This window comes from Dromaius novaehollandiae, chromosome 4 (genome assembly GCF_036370855.1).
Source record: "Dromaius novaehollandiae isolate bDroNov1 chromosome 4, bDroNov1.hap1, whole genome shotgun sequence".
NCBI classification, from domain to species: domain Eukaryota; kingdom Metazoa; phylum Chordata; class Aves; order Casuariiformes; family Dromaiidae; genus Dromaius; species Dromaius novaehollandiae.
This window is the reverse complement of record NC_088101.1, coordinates 8930328-8956854: the sequence shown is the minus strand read 5'-3', so window position 1 is coordinate 8956854 and position 26527 is coordinate 8930328. Positions and strand designations below refer to the sequence as shown.

At 40.0% G+C, this 26527-nt stretch overlaps 1 protein-coding gene across 4 annotated transcripts in view; it reads right to left on the bottom strand.

Annotated features, from left to right (window-relative positions):
- Positions 1-26527, bottom strand: part of PTPN13 (protein tyrosine phosphatase non-receptor type 13) — a 131494-nt gene that overhangs the window by 63272 nt on the left and 41695 nt on the right. For all 4 annotated transcript variants that reach the window (XM_064510373.1, XM_026102770.2, XM_026102771.2 and 1 more), the window contains 4 exons: positions 19897-19962; positions 17172-17357; positions 14344-14437; positions 1097-1657 (listed from right to left, as the gene is read on the bottom strand). In XM_064510373.1, coding sequence (XP_064366443.1) covers positions 1097-1657; positions 14344-14437; positions 17172-17357; positions 19897-19962 — 907 coding nt within the window. The remainder of the gene's footprint in view (positions 1-1096; positions 1658-14343; positions 14438-17171; positions 17358-19896; positions 19963-26527) is intronic.

The following is a 26527-nucleotide window of genomic DNA, read 5'->3' as shown; positions in this document are numbered from 1 at the left end:
ACAACTGCTACAGGAACAATGGCAGCTTTTCAAACTGCCACCTGTCATTTCAGTAACCTAAGGATCACATGGACAGGAGAGAAGGAATATACTTGCCATGACGATGACAGTATAGGCATCTTCTAGGCTGACCATAAGGGGCATGAACAGAGTGATTTTTAGAACCTGAACTCTGACAAAAGGCTTTATTAACTCTCCTTCATGTTCCTAAGGAGATGTTTAAGCTTCCACACAGGAAAACTAGGCAGAGGCTGTAATTTCACACAGGCCATCATACAACAGCCAGACAGCAATGAGTTTTCAAAAGTATGGATTTGAAACACATTCAGACAAATGACCCAGGTATCTCTGAATGCACACCTCTCCTGGCACAGATCTTAGATGAGCGATTCAATTATGCCCTTTTGACCATCATGAGCTGGCTCTGGCCCTGCTCACAGTTTTTATCCAGCTGTCTGATTTTACAGCCCCTAAATCCGTGCCATATTTTCAAAACAAAGAAAACATGCAGTTATCATTATAGGGCTCTGCATAAAGACAGTTTCATAAGTTTCTACATAACAAAGTTTTTTTTTTTTTCTTTCATGTGTTCTTTTAATTAACTGAGGGAACTTGTTGCCAAATGTTCCCACTGAGGTAAAGATCTGAACAGTTAAGTCCAAAAGGTATTATACACGTATGTGTTTAACTGCATCATCCAGGGTTATTCTGTTCAAAATCTGAGAGATCTGGAAATGACATGCTCCCTTTCCTCTGGGTATAAATCCACCTCTAATAGCCGAAGATCAGAATTTTCCTTGAAGGAAAATTCCTTGACAACTGGCTGTGAAGAACTTGCCCCTGCCCCCCCTCCCTCAGTTGATGAATTTGATACAGGCTGACTTACAGAGAGCAACTATTTTCACTGGGTAATCTGGACAAGCACGTTTACCCTCTTTGGCAACAGACATTTTAATGCTTTGACTTTACCTAAGAATAGAAGATAAAGTGAACACCTCAGCGGTTTCATGAGCTGCTACAAGAGAACTTAAAATTATCATAAGGAGAAGTTTGTTTAATGACTGGAGTTACCAGAACATCCAAAAACCTTACTAACCTTCTACGCTCATGGCTTCCCTCAGAAGCTGCAATTTCTTCTGTCTCTCTCTTATCCTGTCAAAGGCACTCGATATTGCTGCAGAAGTTGACGTCTCAAGCCCATGACGCGTTTGGTCTAGTTTTTGAGGTCCAAAAACATCCATTGCTATGCTCCCATCAGAATATCTTGCTTCCTTGTTTCTGGTGGTAGAAGTCCGTACCGTACATGTTTCACATTGATGATTGTGTCTGTGGGAGTCTCCAGCACGGCCCCTCTCAGCTGCCTTGTCACTTGTGCAAAGCAAGTCTGTGGAGGAAGCCCATACTTTTCGCTTGGGAGTAGCATCTGTATGAAGGTGACCTTTTTTTTCAAAATCACCGGTTTTACATCGATGAGGACAGAAAGCATCTTCCTGTCCTGAGTTGTAATCTGTGGAAATCCCTTGGAAAAATTCCTCCTCGCCTTGTGTTCCTCTAATGGACAGAAATCCCATAGACTTGCTAAGCCCTTTGTTAAGCATGGTCTGTTGAGAGAAATGAGCCTTGTGTCCATCAGATGCATCCACCATCAGGTTTTTTCCTGGAATAAGAAGAAAGTATCACATATGTAATTTTGCATATAATGTACAGCAGCGCAACAGAAGTTGCGAACTTTATTTAAAGTGTACACTGAGCACACATTTCAGCACTGACTTTGTCATGCAAAACACTGAGACAGTTACTTAAAGGGAAGCCTCAGTCATGAAAAACTAATGCCAAAAAGTTTATATCTGACAGGCATTTTATTTATTTCTGAAGTGCCCACAAAATAATTTATGGCTTAGTATAATTCAGCATTAACATTAAACAGGTATTACCACATCCCTGTTGGAAGTTGTTTTCTTATTAGTTTAATTTTAGTCTGGACTATCACCAAAAGTACTGTTAAATGATTAATTTGAAATCATCCATTCCTTTCACATCTCACACCAAAAGACACAACCTATGCTTGCTATTGCCTTACGACAAGTCCAGGTTTGCTCTACAGACTTACAGATGCCCTATGGTCGTGTCAGTAGTAAGAGAAGAATGACTGTGCAGTTAGGAATTTAAAAAATCCTGAGTCTTGGTGTAACGACCATTTCTGATGATGACAGAGTCACTCTAGATGCATAATACTCTAAGACAAAGACTGACAAAGCTTCTGAGGTCAAGGTAATTCCATGAGCCTGTTTACTTCATTTTTGGATCAGCCAAAACTGATGATCTCTCTCCCCACCACGCCCCATGGAGGAATCACTTTCACAATAAAAGAAACTGGCAGAGGTAGTACAATAGCAGAGAAATACGTACACTCGGAACAATATCGTATCGTGCTCACTGACAAGTTTTGATGGTAATGTAGGTCTTGGGCTAAGCCTACATGCTTTTAAGATCCTAGAAAAGAACGAGCATCAAAGACTGCCCAACCACTACTTCCTTTCTGTTGACAGACTAAAAATTTTTATATGCTTCTGCATTACTATGAAAGTTATGAAAATCTTAAGTCTATTTGAGCTATCACATGCAGTAGTCTATCTTAACTAAAACCGATCAAGCACATTGCAAAAATGATTACGAAGGTGAAGCCTAGCCTTTTCAATCTGCAGCGTACACGCTGCACTAACATGGCAATCTTCACCTCACCGTGGCATCCCTGCTGAGAAAACCACACTGAAAAAAAACACAGGGCCAGGCTGCCAAGGGATGTCCGCCCACTCAGCTGGGGACAGTACATGATGCCTTTCTGAGCGCTAACTCCATCCGTAACGTGATATTACCATGTATGCCTTTCTAACAAGAAGGTGCCTTGAAGTCCCCCCATAAAAGAAAACAGTCACGAGCTCAAGGCAAATCGCTGTGCTGTACTTTCTGTTCTGAGATGGCTTTGCAGCCCCAATTGCTGCTCTTCTAGAGCTGCCTAAACCACAGCCAGCTGCCACCCTTGCACTGCAGGCTCCTGCTGACCATCCTAGAATCTCCTACGCTTTTGCACCGACTTTCCCAGGACACTTCAAGGGCTTGCATCACTGTACTTAGAAATGCTTTAAAAGGTTATGGCACTGCACCTTTTAACTCCGATATTCTACCTGAAGGGGGGCTGTTTGTTTTTGGTTTCTGTATCTGTGATATTAAACTAACACCAGGTGTTTTAAAAAACAAACAAAAACACAAAAACATCCAAACATAACCAAGGAGCCTCCTGCCCCAAACATCTCTTCAGCCCCCAAATTGCAAAATTTTAGGATTCTGATCTTTAAATACTATATATAAAACATATATATAATATAAATATGATATAAAAAGATATTATATATATGAAATAAAAATGTTTTGTGTGTTTGTACGGGTGCATATACATATAAATTATATAAATATATGTATAGATGTGTATGTATATACACACACACACATATATATATAAAAATAAAAAATAAATGAAGTTACTTGAAAGGAACTCTACAGTTCTGTGTGTTCCAGATATGGAAGATACATTTCCCTTGTGTTCCAGATATTAAAGGGACTAAAAGAAAGATCTTTGCCAGTGGGAACAAACTAACTTTCTGACTATTCGATACATCATTTTACAAACAGGCCTTTTACCCTAAAACTCCATTTAAAAATATTTATTTCCACAGTCAGACCAATCTTACGTAGATATTCTCAAGCTATAGATCTCTGAAGTAAGGCAGGTGTATTACCTCTAATATTCAAGGACATAAAAAAGCCTTTTAAAAATAGCTGTTGACTGTAAAGTTCCCATCATCTATTCAATGCAGTGTGCTGATATCCATTCTGTAAACACACACTTCACATTCATACAAGTATATATCAAGGACAGATGATTTTAAACAAGATTTTAACTCAGGCATTAAAGACGGGGATAAAAATAGAAACACTGAAATATATCAGACTGTCACCAAAATAAGACGAATCCAAAGGATCTCACTGGGTAGAAACCTCTTCCCCTGAGAATCCTCCCCAAGAAAGAGAGTTCAAGATATTTTTAGGCAGAAGAAAACCTCAAACCACCCTCTTCCCCCACTGTTTTCACATTGCCTTTAGTGTCCAAACAACAAAAAAAATAAACTCTTCTAAACTGCAAGTATTTGCAGGCACAAGACCTTAGCAAACAAAAGAATGACAAAGAAAGAAGAAAAAACAAGAAAAGGAGATGGCTACCCCTCCCACAATAATGCCACTGCTATAAATACAGGATTACCTGGTACAACATCAGTCACAACTCAGAAGAACGCTCCTGGTTCAAAAGATCATTTAGCTCTCTGCACGTCCAAGTGCTCTCCTGTTTCAGGATCACAGTTGCAACGTTCTTCACGTACCAGCAGTATCTTCACCGCAGCACACAGAGAAATGAACAACTGTGGTGCACGCTGGTGAGAAACTGCGGCGTGGGAGCACAACCACCAGTGCCAAAGGAGTGCTGGCGGGGCAGGAGCATCCTCCCTACCTCACCCCAGCTGTAGTTACCTGGGACATGCAGCAGCCAGACCAGCCCTAACAGCTGCTGCTTCCTGTTGGGGCGGAAGCCTGGAAGACCTGAGCTCCTTGCCTCAGCAAGTAAGAGATGCTTTGTGCTCCCCAAGTCATCCACCCATTTTGGTCTTCCTTGTGAGGAAAAGCGAATGCCATGAGCAGTACCTCATCAGCAGTGACTGGCAGAGTACTCATCGCTGCAGCTTTGCCACTCGTTCGGTTAGTTGTATGATGAGCTGTCCCAGCAGGAAAGCACGCAGGAGGCGGGTGCCCCATGGAACTATTTCCACCCTGCTCTTCCACTCTGCTGAGCAGTAACATCTTCCTTGAAATGCCGTCCAGGTTGACTTGTGCCCCTTTTAGCATGTGACTGCGGTGAATGTGTGGCTGGCCTCAGCATTTGGTCTTGAGGCTGTAAAATTCCCTTGGGCATCTTTCTTCTTTACTATTCTCCCTATTTCCATTTCTCTCTCCTTGTCACTGCTCTCGGCACTTCTCGCCTTTACAAGGTCCATCTCTCTCTGCATAACCTAATTTAAAGAAGCGCTGCCTAACCTGTTACACAGTGTCAACAGGAGCCGTTTAAAAATCATCCTCACGGAGAGGGAAAGGCAAGAGGGGGTACCCAGCATCGGGAAGCTGGCATCCCGAGAAGGCAAACTGAAACACGGCAACGAAAGCAGCACCTCTCACATCCATGCTTAACACCAGGCAAGCACCTGGGCTGCCCTCTGCAGCAGAGAGCAGAGGTCTACACAAAGATCCAGGACAAAACTTCTCAGTACAGAGGTAAACTCAATTGCAGATACCAGGGAACTAATCTGACAATCATTACTTAAGCAACCAGCAATTAGTCCAGGGCAACTCTTAGATTTTCAATAAGTTAATGCTGTCCCCATTGCTCCTTACTTTCCTAAGTACTACCACAGACTTCAAAAGCCACAAAACCAACTGTTAAGGAGGTTTTCTTGGATGCCACTAAAACATTACCACAAAATTTTTTACATCAAGAGGTCTTAAAGGACTGCAGTGAACCTCTTTCAGCATGAGGCCAATGTTTGCAGCACAAGGCCCATATTTCTGGATATTCAGCTAACCGTATGCTTCCAGAACAGGCAAGATTGGTATCATATAGCCTTCCTTAATAATGTAGTCTTCAAAGCACTTCTTCAAAAGATTTCTCACACCCTTAAACATAGTTTCAGCTGAATATCACACACAAGTCCAAATTCATTGAGCCAATATGTAATTAATGCACCAACTTTATTTTTTCAGCTTTTATGATGAAATGCATTTAAAAAAATTCCTACTGAAGAGAAGAATTGCCAGTGAAAAATTATATATGAAAAATAAAGATCCAATTCATGACCAAAAGGTAATCAAGCTGCATAATGGAATGGCATTAAACTTGTAGGGCTTTAAATTATAATAGACTGAGATTCACACTGTGATCTCCCCCCCTCCCCGGAAAAAAGAAAAAAAAAAAAAAAATCTATCCAAAGTTTCTTGACTCCACTAAAGATATTAAGTACCTCCCTTAAGACCACACAGAGCTACTTCATGCTTCAGTTCCCCAACAGGAAAACAGGAAAGAGAAGTGCTTCCCTAAATCCCAGCAATGGTGATAGGATAAGCCATCAGCAATTAAGCTACTACAATATGTAAGTGCCAACAACAAGCAAGCTTTCCCCTTCCCCAATTACTTTTCTGCTGAAGTAATCTCTCTTTCACGCTCATCAGAATGGTATCTGGTTCCTGATTTCAGGTATTGCCCTTGGGTGTTTATCCTCTACTTGCTGTTACATTAGTGCAATTATTTATAATTACTGTAAATAATTCAAATGCAATTATAGTAATTGCATGATTCCAAAGTATAATATATAATGAGAGAATATATACAATCAGAAGAGCCATTAATCACCAAGAGTTCATACCAAAATCCCTTCTGGTGCTGAAATGAAATTCTAGTTTTCCACACACTTTCAACAGGCAGAAGTTAAATTCACTAAACGATCACCAATCTGCTTCCTTTTTCCTTTGGTGTCTTCAGCCGTGATACAACTAGACCCTCTTTGACAGCAGCATTATTCACAAATCATCTTTTATTTGCACTGCCAGAAATCTTGTTGATTTTCCTCTGAGAAAGAGAGCTGTAATCTGGTCCTGAACAGATTCAGTCTGTCTGCAATTACTTGTGTACCAACCTGATCATACAGGCAATTGATCAAATACTATGCAAGTGCAAACACTGTCAATGCAACTATAGACTACATCTATTTTTACTGAGTAAATGCAGCTCAAACTTCTTGAAACCCTTCCTCATCCTCCCCTTGTTTATGCAAAGCCGAATACCTTTTTCAGCTTCCGTGAACCATTAGTAATGCTTACAGATACATATATGTGCATGTATACAGAAGGCAGAGGAGGTACTGGCAAGAAAGCATACACCATCAATGCCAGATTGGAAGGTCTGAAAAGGGGAAGTGTTTATACATAAGTTTAAAAAACACCTCCCACACCACCAATGTGCAGAATACAGAACGACAGAAAAATCCTTATCCCAAAACAATGTGGCTGGTTTCTCCAGTGCTAGTGGGTGGCTGATGCAGGAGTTGGATTTGCAGTCCCTTCAGGGCAGGCTAAGAGCCAAACTGAAGATAACAGAGCCAGATGTGGCCTGTGGGTTGACTGCTGGAAATGGCACCTCCTCCTGTGTCTCATTCTTTAATTGTTGCTAAGAAATCCCAAGTTTCAGACTGAAACACTCCTAAAACAATGCATTTCTTGTGGAAGAAGAAATGAGCTGGACACAAGGAGCGTTCAAAGTGCAGTGAGTAAGTAATGGTAGGGCTATAAATCCTTTAGAACAGAATGTGTTCTGCTCTGCACTAGCATGGCTCTCTGAAAAACAAGCAGCTCCAGAAACCAGGCATCTTGTTCAGAACTGCGGTAGCGAATGTAGCCAAGTGGCATTTCCTAAATACAGCATTTCCCCTCTTCCTTTCTTCAGCATCTCTGCAGCAAAAAGAAGCGTACAATTGTTCTTTCCCACTCAAGTTATGGGGCTGATTTCTTTTCAGTACATTTCTCATGGAAGTAGGCAAAAGGACCACCCTGCTATTTTGTTCCTCGATTTCTCCATGCCCCAGGAGAAGCTCAGTCATACAGCTGGTTTTCTGCACAAACAGCATTTTACATGTCTGGTTTTTTCACTGACTTTTGTACCCCTTCTTTCATCCCAAGGACTCTGAATTTCCCTTAAGCATCTCTGTGATAGCACTCCCAGTACTGCCAGGCTGCAGGCTCGGTAAAGAAGCAGCGATTATACTCAGGTTTAAAAGACCTCTCCCAACACAATCCAGTACAGCTGGATACAAACAGAGAAATGCTTATCAGAAGAAAATAGAGCTGTTCTCTGAAGTATGAGTGAGAAGGAAACCTTTTTTTTTTTTTTTTTTTTTTTTTTAAATCTTGGCATCCAATTTGTTTTGCTGATCTCAGGAAGTTATTCTCCACCTACTCAGTTCTATTTTTTTAGCACAGAGGATGACAGGAACAAAAAGATGATACTGCCAGATGAGAGATTTCCAAATCAACACAATAAAGTGCTCTGCTGCACTTTTTGTTAAGTGAAAGCCATGTGCTTGGATTTAGCAAGAAAATGAGTGAGCAGTTTCAGCTCACACATGGTGGACGTCACCACTAAAAGCCATTTCATAATGGACTAAAAGCTGTGGTTTCTCCCAGTTTCGGAAATAAAACATAATCAACAATCACTTGCCCCAGGATCAAAACCAAAAATGTACATTTTTTCTTTTCGGTGAGTTTTTGCTGAGCAGCTAGATTAGCAATAAATATTCTGGAGAGTAGTAACTAAATGTTAGCATTTCTTGTTAAAATTGAAAGTAGCTTTGCATTTAGCCTTCGGATCTTTCATTCAGTTTAAGTCACCTGCCATTTCTGCTGCAACTAGCAGAATGTGCAACTAAACAGAGAATCAATCACCATCTAAAATGTAATTCGAGATTTTGAACAATTTCCTGCCTTCATGGAGATAAGATGGACCTTTCTAATCTCTTAATATATGCCACCTTTATAAAGGCTGAGATCAGTTTCTTTTGGCAGAGACAAAGGTAGCATTTTTGGAGGACAGAACTATAGCATTATCTAGGTTTATGGTTAACTCATGATGGTCTACCACACTGTCCAAGTCAAATTCAAACCACGGCACCTTGTGGTAAGGAAGTAAAGCCAAGAAACCTGTTAACTAAACCTCTTTGAAAGAAGAAATATCTCTGCAAGGTGTGTCCTTGGCATTCACAGATCATCAACAGGAGTTGGAACTTGGTAAATACATACAGAAGCAAACCCACCAACTCTTCCTTGATACAGGAGTGAACTACTGGAGAGCTGGGAAGCAGGCTCCCAAGCCCATTAAACTTACAGCAGTTTTAGCCAGGCTTTATACAGACATGCATCCGTTGAAGAAGGGGGCCGTAGTTTGTCAGAAAAGAGACTTATGTGGTGAATTTATTCTTGCTTTGTGTTTGGGAACACTTTGAAAAGTACTTACTCTTTTGTCACACAACTGAATTATATCAAACAATTTCCTCAAGTAATTCTTGAAGTGAAGATTCTGAATGCCTACAGTGTTTTGAGTATGAAACTTCAATAGTACCTACTGGGTTGGATGACTCAAACCAGTTTTACCATTTCTACTTCTGCTGGCTAAGTCACTTCCTACGTATTGTGTTATGCGTATGACTTGACTAAAAGCAAACATTCTGTGATATTAATTTAAAATCAATTACTTCTCCAGTCAGTTCTATGATAAAGCTCATCCACAAGGATAGCCACACAAAGTAAATCCATGAAAGAGACAAAAATCAATTTAGTTGAGGATAATATTAATGTGAAGCTATTTCTTAATTTAATAATTAAGATGTAAAGACAGAAATAAATTGCTGAAAATATCCAAACATAGAATATAAGGAGAGCAAAATATCCAATTTATACATGTGAAGCGGAAAAATATTTCAAAGTACTTGTGCTGCTCTGATGATAATGCCCCAGCAACTGGAATTTTGAATGACTATGGTATGAAAAACTGAGCCTAACGTCTATGACTTACAAAGACTGAAAGCAAAAATCTTAGCATTTTTCAAAGACTGCAAAAAACTAAGGTATTAGGTGGCTACTCTCTACCTAGGAACACATCTCTCTTCAGCTGAACCATTTCTATATCCATGCATATGGCATGATATGTCAGCAATCAGAAGTTAGATACTAATAACATTTGAGTACTCTTTCATTCCTAATAAAAGCCCCTGCTATAAGCTGTTCATTTTGCTGCATGACAAATACTCTGTTCATTCAAAACTCTCTTTAAATATGATTTTAACACTGACTAAACAGAACTTTGCAAAACAACATACCTCAGTGAGGCTCCCCAAAATTGTCCCTGAGCTAAACTTTGCCCAAAATCTCTTCCCAGAGGAAGGGAAATCAAGCAATTAGGGAAAAGGTGTTTGGCATAACTTCGAACTCATTAGAGAGTTCGCACAGTACCATAATATTGCCTGGTAACTTACTACCTTTGTAAATGTGTGTAGTTCTGCAGCTGCAAAAAGGTATATATTTCAAGTATACACAGCTGAAGAATAGTATAGTGTCAAGAGAGGGAAAAAGGATTCAGCGCTTGATTGAGTTTGTTTTTGGTTTCCTTTCTTTTTCTCCTTTTCCTTTTCTTTTGCTATTCCTGTTTTTCTAAAGCCCTCATCCAGCCTTCTGCTTGTGGCTCCTCAGTTTATGAGATTAACATCAGTATAATTAGCACTACATTCCACAGCTCACTTTTCCAGAAATCTAAAAGCTGTGCCCCCAGGGTAGCTGCTCTTGTTGTTATTGACAGGATTAGCACCAGCAAGCCAGCATACTGCAACAAAGGAAGAAATAATAAAGCATTAAATTGCCTTGAATCAAAACGTGAGCTGTCAGTCATCAGTTATCAGACACCCCTTTCACAGGACCCTCGCTAACTATCAAACAGATATGCCAAGTGGAACTGAAAATAGCCAGAGCTGGGTTGTGTACGTGAGGATTTTGTTTTCGTCTGTTTTGTACTTCACTATTACTCTGTATTCCCTAAGGACTGAGTGCAGTGGGGATCCAAGACTGCATCTAAAAGGGACAAGGAGGCGGAGTTAAGATGGTGCTGGTAAGATGTACCAGAGAATGGGACCAACTCCAGGAGTAAAAGTGGACAAAGGTTTGGGGGAGCACTGAGGGTTGCAAGCACTCTACAGAAAAGAAGAGAGGCTAAGACTCAGGCATGGTATAGAGAAATTGGGGGAAAACATGGAGTAGAAGAATGACTGGCAAAATATAGAAAATAAAGAAAGGACTGACTGCAATTCATGTTCTTCTCTGAAGACAGACTCAAAACACCAGAAAACAGTAACAGCATTTTCTACTTCTATCTCTAGAGATAGGTGGAAGACGGAAGAGTAACATCAAATTATCCTAAAAGCAGACAGGAGCTGAAAGAAATTTTTGCTGGTTGACAGTTCATCTTGACAGAAACGGAAAAAGTATTCAGCACCATCTATTTGATAATCCATTCCTTTGGGGTTAGAGGTTAGGGTTAGAGGGATGCAGACAAACTATGCTTGCACTGGAACATCAGGTGCAAACACTCCCAGCGGTACTAAACATTATCTGTGACGCTCAGAGCATGCACGCACTTGCAATGAACCCAAGAGGAACAGGAGGCAGAGGATGAGGACTACTCAGACAGCTTCAGTCTGGGGGATATCAAGTACATGTCATTTCACAAATATTATTTGACAGGAGATTACATTTAATTAGGTCTCGTAAAACAATGCGATGCTTTCTAAAAAGGGAAACACACCACTAAGTGCGTACTGATTTTGACGGAGAGATCATTTAAAACCGTATGTTGAAGTTACTGGGTGATAGCGGCTGAGTCAAGCAGACTCCTCAGTCTCAAAGAAAGCTTCAGCCCTAGTTCATCCCTCAGCCAGTGATCTCACATTGCACAAACACTGCAGAGAACCTGCTCCACTTGGCACCGAGGAAATTCCAGGCAAAGCCAGAAGGCAAGTGATCATGCAGCAGCCAGCCAAGCATTCAGCTCCGCAGAGCTTCAGTGCTCCAGACACTGCATCCTAACTGAACTTTGAGTCAATTAAAATAAAAAGCAATGCCTTTTAACCATCTCAGAGGCACAGTCATACATACCAAATGATTCAAAGAAAGCAAGAATAAGAGGAAAGAGTATTCTGGCCATGACATTTTAGAAATAAAGTCAGAGAATGCAGTAGGAAAATGACAATTAGATCATCTGGTCTATACCCTGTAAATAAAAGGCATAGTCTCCAGAGAATGTTTCAGACATTAAACAGATATTATTCACCCTAGCACTAAGCCAGAAATCCATGGAGACACTGGCTAGAGCAACTGCACCAATCTCCAAAATTTAGTACAACCCAAACAAGAGGTTGCTGTTAAGACAGTTGAGACTTTGGGGACAAATATGACTTCTGGGGAAAAAATCTGCTAAAAAGCTTAGGCAGAAAATTGTGAGTGGGAAAACAAACAAGCAAACGAAGAAAACCTCAAACCATACAAATACCTGAGCAAGAGAAGTTAAGGATTTTCTAAGAAAATGAAAAGCAAAAGAATAAAAGACCTTTCAGTTGTACTATTGAAAAGAACAAGGAAAAGGAAATCCAATAGTGTTAATACAATGAGAACAGAGCTTAAAGATAGCCTTGCTATGGCTCCAAAGCTAAGATTTTCAAAAAAGGGAATTTATGATGATCATGGGATCAAAAGCAGAACAGTTAGTGGGAATGCAGGTATAGAAATAATCAAGCTTGAGGTAGAAGCAGACTGTTAATGTGTTCAAATCAAGCTCTAAAATGCTACATAGCAGATTATTAACTAATCAGAAGATGCTGAGGATCCATCTGAAAAGCAAAAGAGAAGTACAAGCTGAGGAATGTCAAAGAGGTCAGAACTGGCACAAGAACAAAGGTGTGTAAAGAAACTGTGAATATGACTAAACTGGAAATTAGTAAGAACAAGGTTGAAGAGGAAATTAGGAGTGCTTTAACTACCTAGAACAATAAGCTTCTGGAACAACCTTTATAGAACTGGGGGAAGGGAAAGGAATTAATCTTAAGGCAGAGCTTAAGAAGTTCATAAAAAAAGAACATGAATTTGTTTACAAAGCCAGTGGACCACATTCAGTTCCAAGCTCTGTATTCCTGGAGGTTTTCCTATTGCTACAGAAACATTCTGGAAAAGAAGAAAAAACAATGACAACAACAACAAAAACCCTTGAGGAGGCAGTCAGAACGGTGCATTTGTGCAGGAAGATGGGAAGACAGCCTGTATCAGAAACTGTTCCTAAACCCATTCCGCCATGTTGGGAGAACAGGCAATCAGTGATGTGCAGCCCCAGTTTTTAAATTAAAATGTAGCCTAAACTAGGACCAATCCTGAAGGAGTCAGTACAGGAAGAAGAGCAACGCCTTGCCCGGGTCGTGTCGAACTTTTGTAGTTTCTATTGCCTTTGACAACTCTATTGCAATTTTCTGCACAGCTGCCTGTTTTTAGAAGACACAAACCTAAAAGACAGAGAAGCAGCTCAAGCACATCAGCAATATATTTTTGTTCCAAGTTTTCTGCTGGTAAATAGGGGGAGACAGATAATGTGTGGCTGCTGAAACTCCTGTGTCCCTAGCATTTATGGTGTTGAGTATCTGCGGGGGATGTCAGGCAATGGTAATGAGATATGCCATCTACAGATGAGCATTTAAGGCAAGAAGGGTCTCCACTGATAATCACATCTCACTACCTGCATTACAAAGGCTCAGCAAGAGTGGTCCAACCGGTGCTTCACAAAATGCTCCTATTCAGCCCCACACTTCTTCCAGAAAAAGATGAGACCAATCATTTGGAAGAACACTACCTCTTGTCCCAGAAGCCTGACACAGAGCTGATGCTGCCACAAAGCTTAAGTGAGGACATCTAGTAAAGTCTCGGCCAGCACTAGCTGTCTTTCTTATCACTGTACTACTCTTCGTCCACAGTGACAACATCAGCAGCAGCTGCCTGTGTTTGGAACGAGCTGTCGCCTCCACCCTCTCCCAGTTTCTTCTTTTCTTACTTTCCTGAGCTAACAGTACAACCCCCCCTTGCCTCCACATCCACCTCACGCACCAGCAGCACTGCAGAACTGCGATGGCATATGCAGTACCTGTTGTTACGGGAAGAAAAGGGGGAAGGGAGAAGCTTTGTGTGCAAAGACAAGAGTCCAGGGCTACCTGGAAAGCAGTGAAAGAGGCTGTGGCAAATAGGCTGTGAGGAGGTAAATCAGAGCCCACAGGAATGAGGGAAGTAAGAAGAGCCGCTTTCTGTTTCTCTAGCTGACCCACCTTCAGCTGAAAATGTCCTTCCCCCAAAACAAAACTTCTGGCTGAGAACCTTGAAAACCTATTCTTACCATCAGGACTGAACTTGAAGATGATGAGTATTTTCTTGAAACAATTATTCTTAGTAACCCTCACAAATGCTGAGCTAGACACTGAACCACCATAACAGTTCCGTGAACATCAGCAAGGGCTCCACTATTCAATTCCTTTGGCTGCAAAATCCACCCAGCAAACTGCATCTTCTACAGGTCTGTACTTATTACTATGACCCTAGCAGCAAGGAAGCATTTACCTGTGGGGAGACCTTTTCCCCTCAACCTGTCTCGAATAGCCTGGCTCCTGTCTGGCTGCAATTTTCTATCTCCATTGCAAGAAAGTTGATCCACCTGCAAAACAGGCAGGAACACAAAGTCAACCATCAAAAGAGCTCACATTAGTGTGGAACAGGTACCTGTTAAGTAAATGCACAATACAGGTTAGTACCAAACATTTAAGTACAAGTTCACAATGGAAATTCAGAATGTTAAAAAAAGAAGGGGAGGGGGGAGGAATTATCTATGAGAGCTTCCCTTAGAATTATCCACATTTGTATTACCAGTGCAACATTTTTCAGTACACATTTGGTCTACTTTTTCAAATAAATGTAAATTTAGTTCACACGCATATAACTTAAATACATCCTACCCTGGCAACAAACTAAAAAGAGAACAATACTTGAAAACTTTCCATGCTCCATGTATGGAACATGAGTGGTCTGACAAGTTTTCTACGTAACGGAGAAAGCTGTATTGTATGTGATAGTTTTAGACTGATAACTCACACAACTCATTACGTCTGTAACAGCTTATGCATTTTTAAGCAGTCTTTTCTTTTGCCTCCCAGGAACATTCCTTTTTTGCATCAGACTTCACTACACTCATCAGTAAATTTTAATTACTTTTTTTTTTTTTTAAATCGTTGCCTCCCTAACAAACTGACTTCACGTATGCAATCATTCAAGGAGGAGCTTATTTGCTGTAACAAACAATCTTCAGTGAAGTCTTGATACAGTAAGAATCAGCATTACTTGGACAGTGTCTTAGTTAGGGGGGCAGGAGGAAATCAAACAGCCTTCTATGCATCACAATTACAGTGCAACTCAATTATAACACTAAAGAGATTGAATAGGTCTTGTGCTGTATTGCCCTTTACAAAACATATTAACATAAAAAGTGAAAACACTAAACAGGGCCTTTTACAGTGCTTCACAGCTCACCAAATGACCTCTTGTAGAGCTAAGAAACATACAGAGCCCCAAAAGCCCAATCAGGATCAGAGGCACATAGGTCTTTAAATAGGAAGTTGTACGCTCTGGTTCTGTAAAACTAACCTTATGTACTCTTATTATTATGTTAAGAATTTCAGCACACAGAGCTAAACATTAAAAACCACAGCGAGCAAAGCCAGCCAAGATGCAGGAAAACACAGCAGCACAGCAACATCACTGTTGTCCTGTCAACACTTGGTTCTACTCTTCTATTTGGCTCCTGTTGTCATAAACACTGCAAAACCATTGCAGTGTCCTGTATGACAACTTAAAAAGATGCTGACTGGCAGAGGAAATCCAAGAGGTAAGCAAAACTTTGGCATTGGATAACCACCATCAGTTCTGCCCCTTCATTACTAAGGTGGTACAGAAGACATCACGATTTGTTGGATTCAGCGCTCATCTGGACTTCAGGGTACACATTTGGGACTGCTACTACTGTCTCTGGCTGTCCAGGCTAAATTAGTCATACTAACCTCAGACTGCCTTTGAAAGCCTGCTAACAAGAACAAGATGATCAAAAGCAGCAAATTTGTTAAGCAGGCAAGGCCATCAAGAACACAAAGACTAATGACTCCTCCTCCACCACACTGGTTGTTTGTATAGCTCACGGCCTAATTCAAGCTCTGTTTTTTTTTTTTTAATTTTAAAAGCTTAACTGACTAAGGCCCTATAGGCCTCTATTGAGTCATGGACCAGCTCCATCTGGCAAATGCAGAAGAGTGAAAGCGTTACAGGGGGAACTTGATTGACAGACAGAATCTCACAGAGACCACAGGACACTGTGGAGGTCAGGCTCAGAGCTGTTTCTGCAGGCCTGTCAGCATCAGCTTCAGCTGAGTATTGGACAAATACAGAAACCTATCACCCTGTGCAGGAATTTTCAAACCAGGTTTAGCAAGAACCTGTCTAACAATTAAATAACAACAACATTTTTAAGAGTATCCAGTCAAACTTTTTTTTTTTTTGGTTAGTTATGCGTCTCCAGACACCAATTTTACATTAGCAGAATCCCTGTAAGATCTGAAGAGTTTCAGCAGTGTAAAACAAGATAAAACTCATTATCATCAAGGGATATAATTCCAACAAAAATACATTGCTTGGCATTTGTTACAGCTATAAGTAGAACACAAGAAAAGGAAATATTGGCCAGAGAACAATCTAACAATATTGACAATTTGTGATCTTCATTTCCATTCGGAGCCTTGAAATCATTTGCCTGTCCTCTGATTCAATGCTGTAATGTCGTAGGTGAAGGGAGAGGTTGCCTGTGAGATGACTTAAAGTGTTTTCAGGAGTGGAAAAAACTACATGAACACATTTGTCATCATTAGACAATCAAGTCCTCCACAATTGGCATGCTGACTGAAAAAGTCCCTCTTCCTGTTAATAAGTAACTCCCAAAAGTAAAATGTAATTTTAAAAAGGAAAAAAAAACCCACAACAATCATTTCTGAAACATTTTAAAGAGAGTTATAGATCTGAGGCTTGCCCTGAGTTCACCTTCCTTTTTTTCCCTCCCTCCCCTGGTTTTTCTTATTTTTCTTCCAGTGAAGACAACCACTACTGAAAATGACCTTCCTCAGCAACAGCAAATGTGAATGACTCCAAGAGGACCTGTCAAGGGCACAGATTCTCCGCAGTGCGAGAGAAGCAATTCTCTCCTCCTAGAATTTCAGAATTCTTCCTTTCAACACTCCCCCTCCATCAAAATTGCAACAAGAGGAAGAATAACTGCAGAGTGACTCTGAATTAGCATCTTTGCACTGTTCCTGCTTTTCTCCATTATTGCTCAACTGCTTAGAAACACTTACCGCAGACAGGCTTCCCAGAACCAGTCTAACCAACTGCTTCACATATGAGAAAGAAGGGGCACAGTTACTGTTCCTTATGTGGGCACTGCAAGCATCCAGGACAGTCCGTACAGATACACGGGCATAAACGACGTCTTCGCACATGCCAAGGAGTATGCTGTTGAGATGATCTCCAAGTTTGATAGGCTAATTATAAACAAAAATGGGAGGAGAGGGACAATCAGTTTTAACAGTGATGTGGAGTATACAAAATTAAAATACATGCAACGCTGTAAAATGACTATTCATAAGACTTATTGTCTACATTGTCTGAGTGCCTATATGAAAGCTATCTTCTAGGTAGTGAAAATAGTTTTAGGTCACGGGACCAGGGATTCAGGATCTAGATTCAGTTCCTTCTCTACAACGCTCTGGTCCAAACCAGTTGCCTGATCTGCAAGGCCAGTACACCAACACTTGCCTTTCTCAAGGGCTTAATGACCAGTGAAAAGGCTTGGACGAGACTTTCTATGCTGTTTTTAAACATTCTGTCAGTCACAAACATAAAATTCCATCTTAATTACAATCCCTTGGAACTGGGCAAACTTCTGTCTGCAGAGCTTATTTTTTCTAATTCCTCACTTACCAAGATTTTGCTGAAACCAGATTGTTACTTGCAAAGGTCAGTAAAGTCATCAAACATTATCAACAAAGTAGGAACGACTACAGCAGCAAAACCACTGGTTAAGGAAGCAAAGCTTTGCCCCATACAGGATAACGTCCGTACAGTTGAAACGATCTAGGTTTAATTCTCTTCTCCCCATCCAGTCAGTCAGTTGAGCACGTGCTAAGCGGAATAACGCTCCCCAGGGTACGCAATAGTCAACGATAACGGCCGTCCTCAGATGCCGCAAGTACCTGGACTGCAGCTTTCTGCTTTGCAACTCTCCCAAAGCATGTGCTTAGCTATGAACTACAAGCCCTGTCATGCATCCCTCCTCATGGAGATCTTTAAGCTTTCACAGTCTTTCCATTATTAATATATTTTTGAGATCATACCATAAAATCAAATATGATAAAATCCTGAATCATACCATTCAGGACCACCCTGATTTAATTAACAGAGGGTTTTCCCATATATACATCCACAACTAATGCTTCTTCTCCCTATTCATACAAATCACTGACATTCAATTAGACGCATAGCACAGCAGTAGTTCATCAACCAACATAGGCAACTGAGGATTAAACAAAACAAAAAATAAAACGGAAAAACAAAAAGCCCCACAACTCAGCTTACATTTGTGTTATATAAAAAAAGTTCCATAACATTAATAAATAAAATAAAGTAGCAACAGTCAAGATACTACTATTTAAAAAGTAAATTTACTGGAAAGCTTCCTTTTTGCACGCTTAATGATTCCGAGTGGCTAAGTCAAATCTGTATGTACAAAAACGTAGTCACAAGAGGAAAGGTCCTCTCTTCCCAGATGACAAGACAAGCAATTGTCTGTTGGAAGCTTTTTGTGGGATGGAATCTTTTTGAAGTAGGTCATCTGCTAGAAGTGATACCTGACCAAAACCTCTGCAGTGTTTCCGTTATGCCCTTTATTGGTTCCCACATCTCCAAGGCAGTCACTTTTTATACTGCAGTTTTCTACACCTTGTCTCTGCATCACAGCAATGTTTTTTGTTGACAGATTGTAAAATAACGTATTTCAGCTACATCTGAGATAAAATGAAAATTGGCACCCTTAGCTCATGGTTTTATTTTTATAAATTAAAATAATCTTTTATTTACACATGCATTTGCATGGTGCAAAAAATAAGAGAAAGTATTAAGATCATGTAGGGCAATATTAAAGCTGTAGCTCTGTAAGCCATATAACTTCACTAAGGCTCATTAACTCATATGCCCAGTGGCACAGGTGGGAGACGTCCATTCTTTTGACACGTGCCCTGTGAGTTGCCCAAAAAATGCCTCGCTCAGCAGGCTGACAGAAACGCAGGTACAAAACAATAGAATCCCTTTTGGAAACATTTCCAGGCAAAAACGACTCAAAGACTGAGGCTAGCCCTAGAAAGAGACCACGAAAGCACTATCTGTCTCATCAGCAGTCTATCTCCCTTTGCTGTACAGGGCCACAGCAAAACATGAGATACTCCAGACACTCCCCCTGCCAGCCTGGGCTACTCACCAGGTCTTTCTGCCATCGCCAGCATTTCCCGCTCACTTCGGCAGATGTCTGACATGGCAGGGCAGAACCAAGAGCTGGAAGGTTTGGGGCACATCTGCCCCATTTGGAACCCCTTCCACCCCATCCTTGGTTAAGCTCTGCATATTGCGCATACCCTTTCTTGGCCACTGTGTAATGCAAGCATCTGCACGTGCCAAGTCCAGACTCACAGAAATAAATGGCAGCAGAAAGAACAACTTGCTGTGTTGTCTTGCAGCCCATGACACTGAAGGATAGGCTAACTTAGATATCTTCATGAAAACTAACAGAAACAGAAATGTAATACCAACATCATCTTTCTGCGAGCCAATAACAGCTTAAAAAAAAAAAAAAAAAAAAAAAAAAAAACCAACCATCAACACACTACAAGGAAAAGCTCCAAGCACAGGAAAGAAATCATGCTCTTCAGCGTCCCTGGAGGATACTCTGCCCTGTGCATTCAAATGTAGCAGCAGTCACATTAGCTAGTCTGAAGCTCTAACACTAAACAAAACCAAATCAAAACTTACCTGGCTTTGAGGAACTTCATGGTCAGCTCCCCAAAAGAGAGTCATACCAAGAGAATAAATATGGATCTGTAATAAAACAGAAGACATTTGTCAGCTCATTGAACAGGATCAGATATGCAAAGCAACCCTTCACAGCAGAGCAACTAACTCAACATCATTTTGCCTATGTATATTCTCAGCATTTAAGCTAAGTGGTCTTCTCTTTCAAATTGTTCTTCTCCTTTGTCATGAGAGTTAGAGCAGCAAATCCCATTGAGACAAAAGGTACTGCATCTAATCAGTGCCTCTAATTTCTCTGTTCACTTTTAAGTCTTCATCTCCCGTTAAAGCCAGTCGTACATGTAATCCAGCTGATCAACCTTGTGTGGGGCACAGACTGCAAAGGTCCTTAAAATTTTAGTCTGAAGGCAAGGGAGAACGTAGCAGGGCTCAAACACTGAGCTACACTGTCAAGAGATTACTGAGACTGGGGTTAAAGGAAAAAAAATGCAATAAACAAAAACAGATACGAAGTATGAAGCAGTCACCTTAATATATCATTGATATTTTAAGATACACATGCATTAAACATTACATGTATAATTAACAATTAACAGCAACATTAAAGATATATTAATGTATCTTTAACACATTACATTCATCAAGGAACAGAATACAACCTTCAAACACTGTAGAATTAAGAGCACAACAAACACAGCCCCTGCAGGTCACTGTAACAATAAGGATACTCAAAGAGAACAACTGAAGAAAGTAGTAAATATTTTTTCTGGAGCGTGTTAAGTAACATACACTAGTGATGGCTCTTTCTACCAAGTTAACATTGAGTTAAATAGTACTTCTATTTGTGCAACTTCAAGCAACAGGTTTATTAAATCATTTTATAGACAAATTACATTAACAATTGCAGGAAAAACAATAAATTGTAAGTGATTCAGTTAAATCACTTAACTGAAGTTAAAGTGAGTCAGCCTGTTCCTCAACTAAAAGGAAAACGTTCCACTTCAGTCCTAGCTATATACATTGACAAGCTCTGTCCAGGCTTAGGTACTTAGCATACAGCTTTTAAAGATGGGAGTAAATCGGATGTACAAAGGTAACTGATGGACCCAATACACCCTGTAAAATGAAGACAAAATCTTCCTCCCCCCCTCCATTACATATACAGAGTTGTTAGAAGTTGAAAATGAAAATGAGATAAAATTCATCTCTGCACTGAAAGCGTCTAAAGTCTACTGAAGACAAGAAGATATATTCTAGAAGATTCAGAAAAAGGATAAAGCATAAACATTTCTGGTTTTAGACCAGACTGCATGAAAGACATCATGGCACAACTACAGCTACTGTGCTGCACAGGAATATGTAAATAGGACATGTTCCTATAAAGTGTTGTCTTGAATTACGAAATTGGAATTACTGCACCGAAAAATAAAACTCTTTGGAACCCACATAAAAACATCATGCCATTTAGCCTATAATCAGAACAACGAACTGAGAGGGAAAAATCAGCACTCTCATTTAGTACCAAGTATTAGTTGAGTCATCCTGCCAGTAGCCCTCTGCGGTCCAGTTATGCTACACGGAAGGACGTACCCTTAACTGCTACCAAAGGAAAAAAAGAAAGAAGGGGGGGGCAGCAGGGGAAGAAAAGAAAAACACTATTTCCTGATACATTTCAAACAATACAAAACAGCTGGTTAGAAAGCCAAAAACACCTACACAGCTATACTATCAAACAGTCTGAGAAGTAAGGCCCGTCATCTCATTTCCTATAGAAAACAGGTACAGCACGTCCTTCAGTTCGGGGCCACCTTTTCCTCTTCTTTTGCAAATACTACACCTTTGCGCTTGAAGTCATGAAATACATTAATGTATTGATGCATTTGAATGTGTTAAAGGTGTATCAGCTAACAGTTTCAAAAGTGTTTTCAAAATGACAGTAAAAATTTACCCCAAACGTTAAGTATGAAGTACTTTTAGACATCTATTGTAAAACAGACATTTTATTTCCTTTTTATGCATTCAGAAGAGCAGTAACAGCTCCCTGATGATGTAAGGAAGTAATTGCTAGGTACACTTATAGTCAACACGTTACTAACAACTACTTTTAATTCAACGTGCTTTATTCATACAACTTTGCAATTAAATATACTCAGAGAAGCACTCCAATCCTACACTTCTGCCACTTAATCATACGGGATGGTCTGTGTCTAACACAGCCTACGAGTCAGTGAGACATGAAGGATTCCATCAGCAAAAGGCTGTGATATAATAGCTACTGCTGACATGCGCTTACTCACCGGGACAGCTCAGTCCAGCTGGCTGACAAAAACCGAAGACAGAGCAATGGGATCAGTTTGTATATATCTGGACAGAAGTGTGCGAGACGGTTATTCAGATACAGAAAAAGAGAGACTCCATAATTTTTATTCGTGACAAAGCTGGAGCAGACACGGGAAAGTTTCTCTGTAATTGTGCTCAGAGGGGAAAGTAAGGAGACACATTTTGTCTCAAGAGGAGCCTTGTGCTTGGATGCAGTTGAGACAGAGCCTTATTGCTAGATGCAAGTGCATAGCCAGCACTGTGCACAGAACAAGGGCTCATCCATCAGCCCCTTCTCAGAGGGGGGAAACACTGGCCACTGATGTAAAGTCTCTCTGTTCCCTGAGAAGAGCAGCATAGGACAGAAGCCACAAAACAGCATCAAGGGTTCCCTGTTAATACCAGTGCCCTACTCAACCGGAATCTTTCAAATACCGAGCCAATACTTCCGTAGATATGACCAGTATCTTCCAAGTGAAATAGTGAAAAATCTTCCTTATGCATCCAGATAAAACCGCTACACAGAAAAAAGCGAATATACTTTCAGAGGAACATCAGTCTAAAATACAAGCAAAAAAGTCTCTTAAACACTCCATAAAACCCTCCAACCTGTAAAACAGACAAGTGTGTCATCCTCAGCAAAAGGACTGTTATTACTACTGCAGACTCATGCAATGAGACCTCTACGAAACGTGCTGGCTTGCCACTCTATCTGAAAACAGCTTTCAAAATAAAAGTGAAGTGAAGCATCCTAGCATGTGGCAGTCCATCGTATTTCAAGTTTTATTTATTGAGGTTTCGGAAGTACAGCATTTTACAGTAACTTGCAAGTCACTATTAAATACAAAGCAAAGAGGTCTCCACTACACACATATTAAATGCATTTTTAGATTTTGAGTGCCTGCACACATTAAACCATTCGGCTCACTCCTAATTCATACACCTTAACTTTAAAACCAGATAAATAGTTACATTGCTGCTATGCTGGTGTTTGACATTTCCCCTCATGAATTTCATCCTGTTTTCTAACTGCTTATTATGGTTTGATTGCCTTAGGTTGGGCCAACACATGACACACAACCCACACCAGCCTGTTTACACGATCATCACCGGCAGAGGTTTGCGCAGCATTACATCCAGCTCCATTCATATGGGATGATGTCACATGCAAAAACGAGGCAAAACCATCTATTAAAAAGTTGTGTCGATAAAAGCCAGGAATTTAGCTAGTCTCAAACCACCAGTAACTAATAGGTACTTTTGTACAGTACAATGTAGTGCACACACATCTTCAAAATTTTTCCTCTCTTCTCTCTCCAGATGAGGTCAAGCATAACCTCTGATTCAAGAGGCAGATAACAGGCACCTCTGAAAACTTAGACCATTTGTTCAAGAACTTTTAGCTCGATTTTCTGTTACTATGCTTTTAATGATTTCCCCACTACAGAAACCAACACCAAATTCATTTCCAGAGTTCATCGCTCATTATTATTTGGAATGATTTGCTTACTGTACTTCCAATAAGCTTTCAATTACATTAGACTTGTTTTGTATTCCAGTTGACTGGATGGCATGGAATCAAATGGGTATTTCACAGACTATCATTTTGTCTAATATTTATCCTTAAATGCACTGTTTCTTTGAGTTAGCAGAAAAAAAGTCGTAACTCAGAGAAAAATGCAACCCTGTCGTTGTCTGTTAAGAGGCCATAACAAACAGGAATTTGTTCTGCTTTCAGCAGCTTCCAGACGTGGTCCGATTTCAGAACAAGAGCTGAAAAGAAAAACGCCCAAGATTTCCACTGAATGAGTTTAGCAAACTACAGTGAGATCTAACAAACAAAAATGAGGTTTAAATGAGGTAAAGCTTAATGTAATCAGCATGTGCAAAATAAGACCTAAAAACACAAAGTGAACAAATCAGCTCAAATAACCAGTGTACTGTCCTACATCCAGTTTAATATAAATGCAAAAGGAAACAACCAGAAAAAAGGGTAGATAAATTATTTATCGGCCCTAATAACGTTAAATATAGTTAAAATAGGACAAAACATTTCATAAAAAGCAACGGAAATAAAAAGAAATCATTATTTAGAGTTCTGATTTTATGCCGACATCAAAATTTGCTTGTTTTTGCTAGGTTATTCACCTGAATTCAGCTCTTTGCTATTGTTTCACTCTTGAACTGCTTTACCAGTATCTCTCTATAGCGGTGCATTTTACCCCAAAGATTTTTTTCTCCTGTTTCAGCTAGTGTCTCCCTCCCATATAAATAAGCAAAAAAACCCAAGAGGACTAACGCGTTTGAAGCAATTCACAGAAACGCACTATAATAAGTAGCCACCAAACCAGAAATTATAGCTGAGCCCTCAGTTCTAATATTGCCACTTTGTCCAATTAAATTCGAGTTTTATGGTTGGGTGGAGGTCTTACTTGTTTTCAATCCTACTTCTCTTCTAAAGCGACATTAGTTTCTATAGCTCTAACGAAAAGCCTGAAAAATGATCCAATGACTGTGACTCGGGTCACATGTCCCCTAAACTGAGAAAAAAGATGGAAAAAAGGACAATCCAAAATGGTCTATTTTAAAAAGGTTTTTTGATGTCTAGCTTGGGATTTGGGGGAGATAGAGTCCATGTCTCAACATGTGGAGCTGTCCTCTTACCTAACCAACAACTGTGGAATTTAACCAAAGCAAAGAAATGGAAAACGAAAAAAAAATGACGACAGCCGGAACATTACTTCTCAAATAGCAGTATGTTCCCTCTCTGTATTCTCATGATAATCACTGCTTCCTTTAAAAGACTGCAAGAATCTTAATCTGGCAACTCTTAGCACTTAAACATACACAAAAATATCCCTCTACTTTTTCGTAAGGTTTATTCTTTCACAGAAACTTTTTATGCTATAGCTTCTTATGCTATTATCTGCATTACAAGAGATGTTCTGAAATTGCATGTTCACAAAAAACTGTTCAGAATAACGGCTGATTAGGAAGCTCTTAAACTGGCATTTAGCGATTGACATATACTTAATCGCAAGATATGACAAAACCTCAATTCTAAAAGTGATTTCCAATAATGATAGCAAATATGAGGCATTCATTCTATTTGACAGTTTTGAACTGGGTTGCTGGTCTTGATGCTTCACCAATGCCAAGAAGGAGAATGCTGAAAAAGGGGTTTCCGGAAGAAGAATACACAAGAATGGATGGTCAATCCTCGCCTTATTAATTTCACCTAATTCTTCAGGGCCCTGAATCTACTAAAATGAAGTTTTTCTGAAGAAATGCCATGTAACAGATGGAGTATTTTTCCTTTAAAAAGCCTTCCACAAAAAGTCATGCACTAACTTATACGGACTGATGACAAATGTAAATTACGTCTGCACAGCCTAGATTTCAACAGCTTAAAATTAATAAAATCGTATGCCAGCTTTGCAGGCTGAGAAGTTATCTACATAAGCATTGTAAACACAGAATTGAGCAGAACTGGGTGAAACAAATGGGATAAAACTAAAACTTGCTGTGACTTTGTTTTAAAAACAAACCAATACAATGGCAGGCCTACAACCCCATAACTTATTTGAGGTCAAGAGCAGTGGGTTAGCAAGATTTTGCAGCCCAGGTGCTGGCTAGTCCTAAAAACCAGACATAGTTACACTGCTGTCCTTTTTTTTTCCTGCTGACCGCTACCAAAGATAATTGTTACATAGCACTGTTACGTACCACTGCAATCATTAAAACACCATACACTTAAATCCTTCTTATGGGATAGCAGATGTCTAAGAACTCAAGCGGAGATTTCACATGCGTGAACGTAGGCTGAGGAATTCACAGATCCCATCGTCAAGTCATGGCTGTCCTTCACCGCACCCAGACATGACTACCACACTGGAAACAGCCACGTGAGTTAAGGTTTTGAATAGAGAACAAGAACAGTGGCAGCAAATTTTCTTCAAATATTCCTGTACCATACCAGTGTATCGCAATGGTTCTTTTCTTTCTACTGCGTGCAACATGCATGCAAAATCAAGTACTGCTCCACCAAAAAATAGGTTAATTCATTTCAAGCTCAAAGCCTAAAGCTTCAACCTAATGCATAATTTGCTTATGTAAAGGCAAAGCAACATGCAGAATTGCATTTCAACACACAATCATTTCCCAACGAAAAAAGCAATACTCTTGCTGCAGTCTAGAGTCACAGTTTTGTCATCACCTTCCAGCAAGTAAAGTTACACTGGTGATAACAACAAATTCACACAGCCATCAACAGAGAGGATTAATCAGCGTTGCATATGCAGACAAACACTAG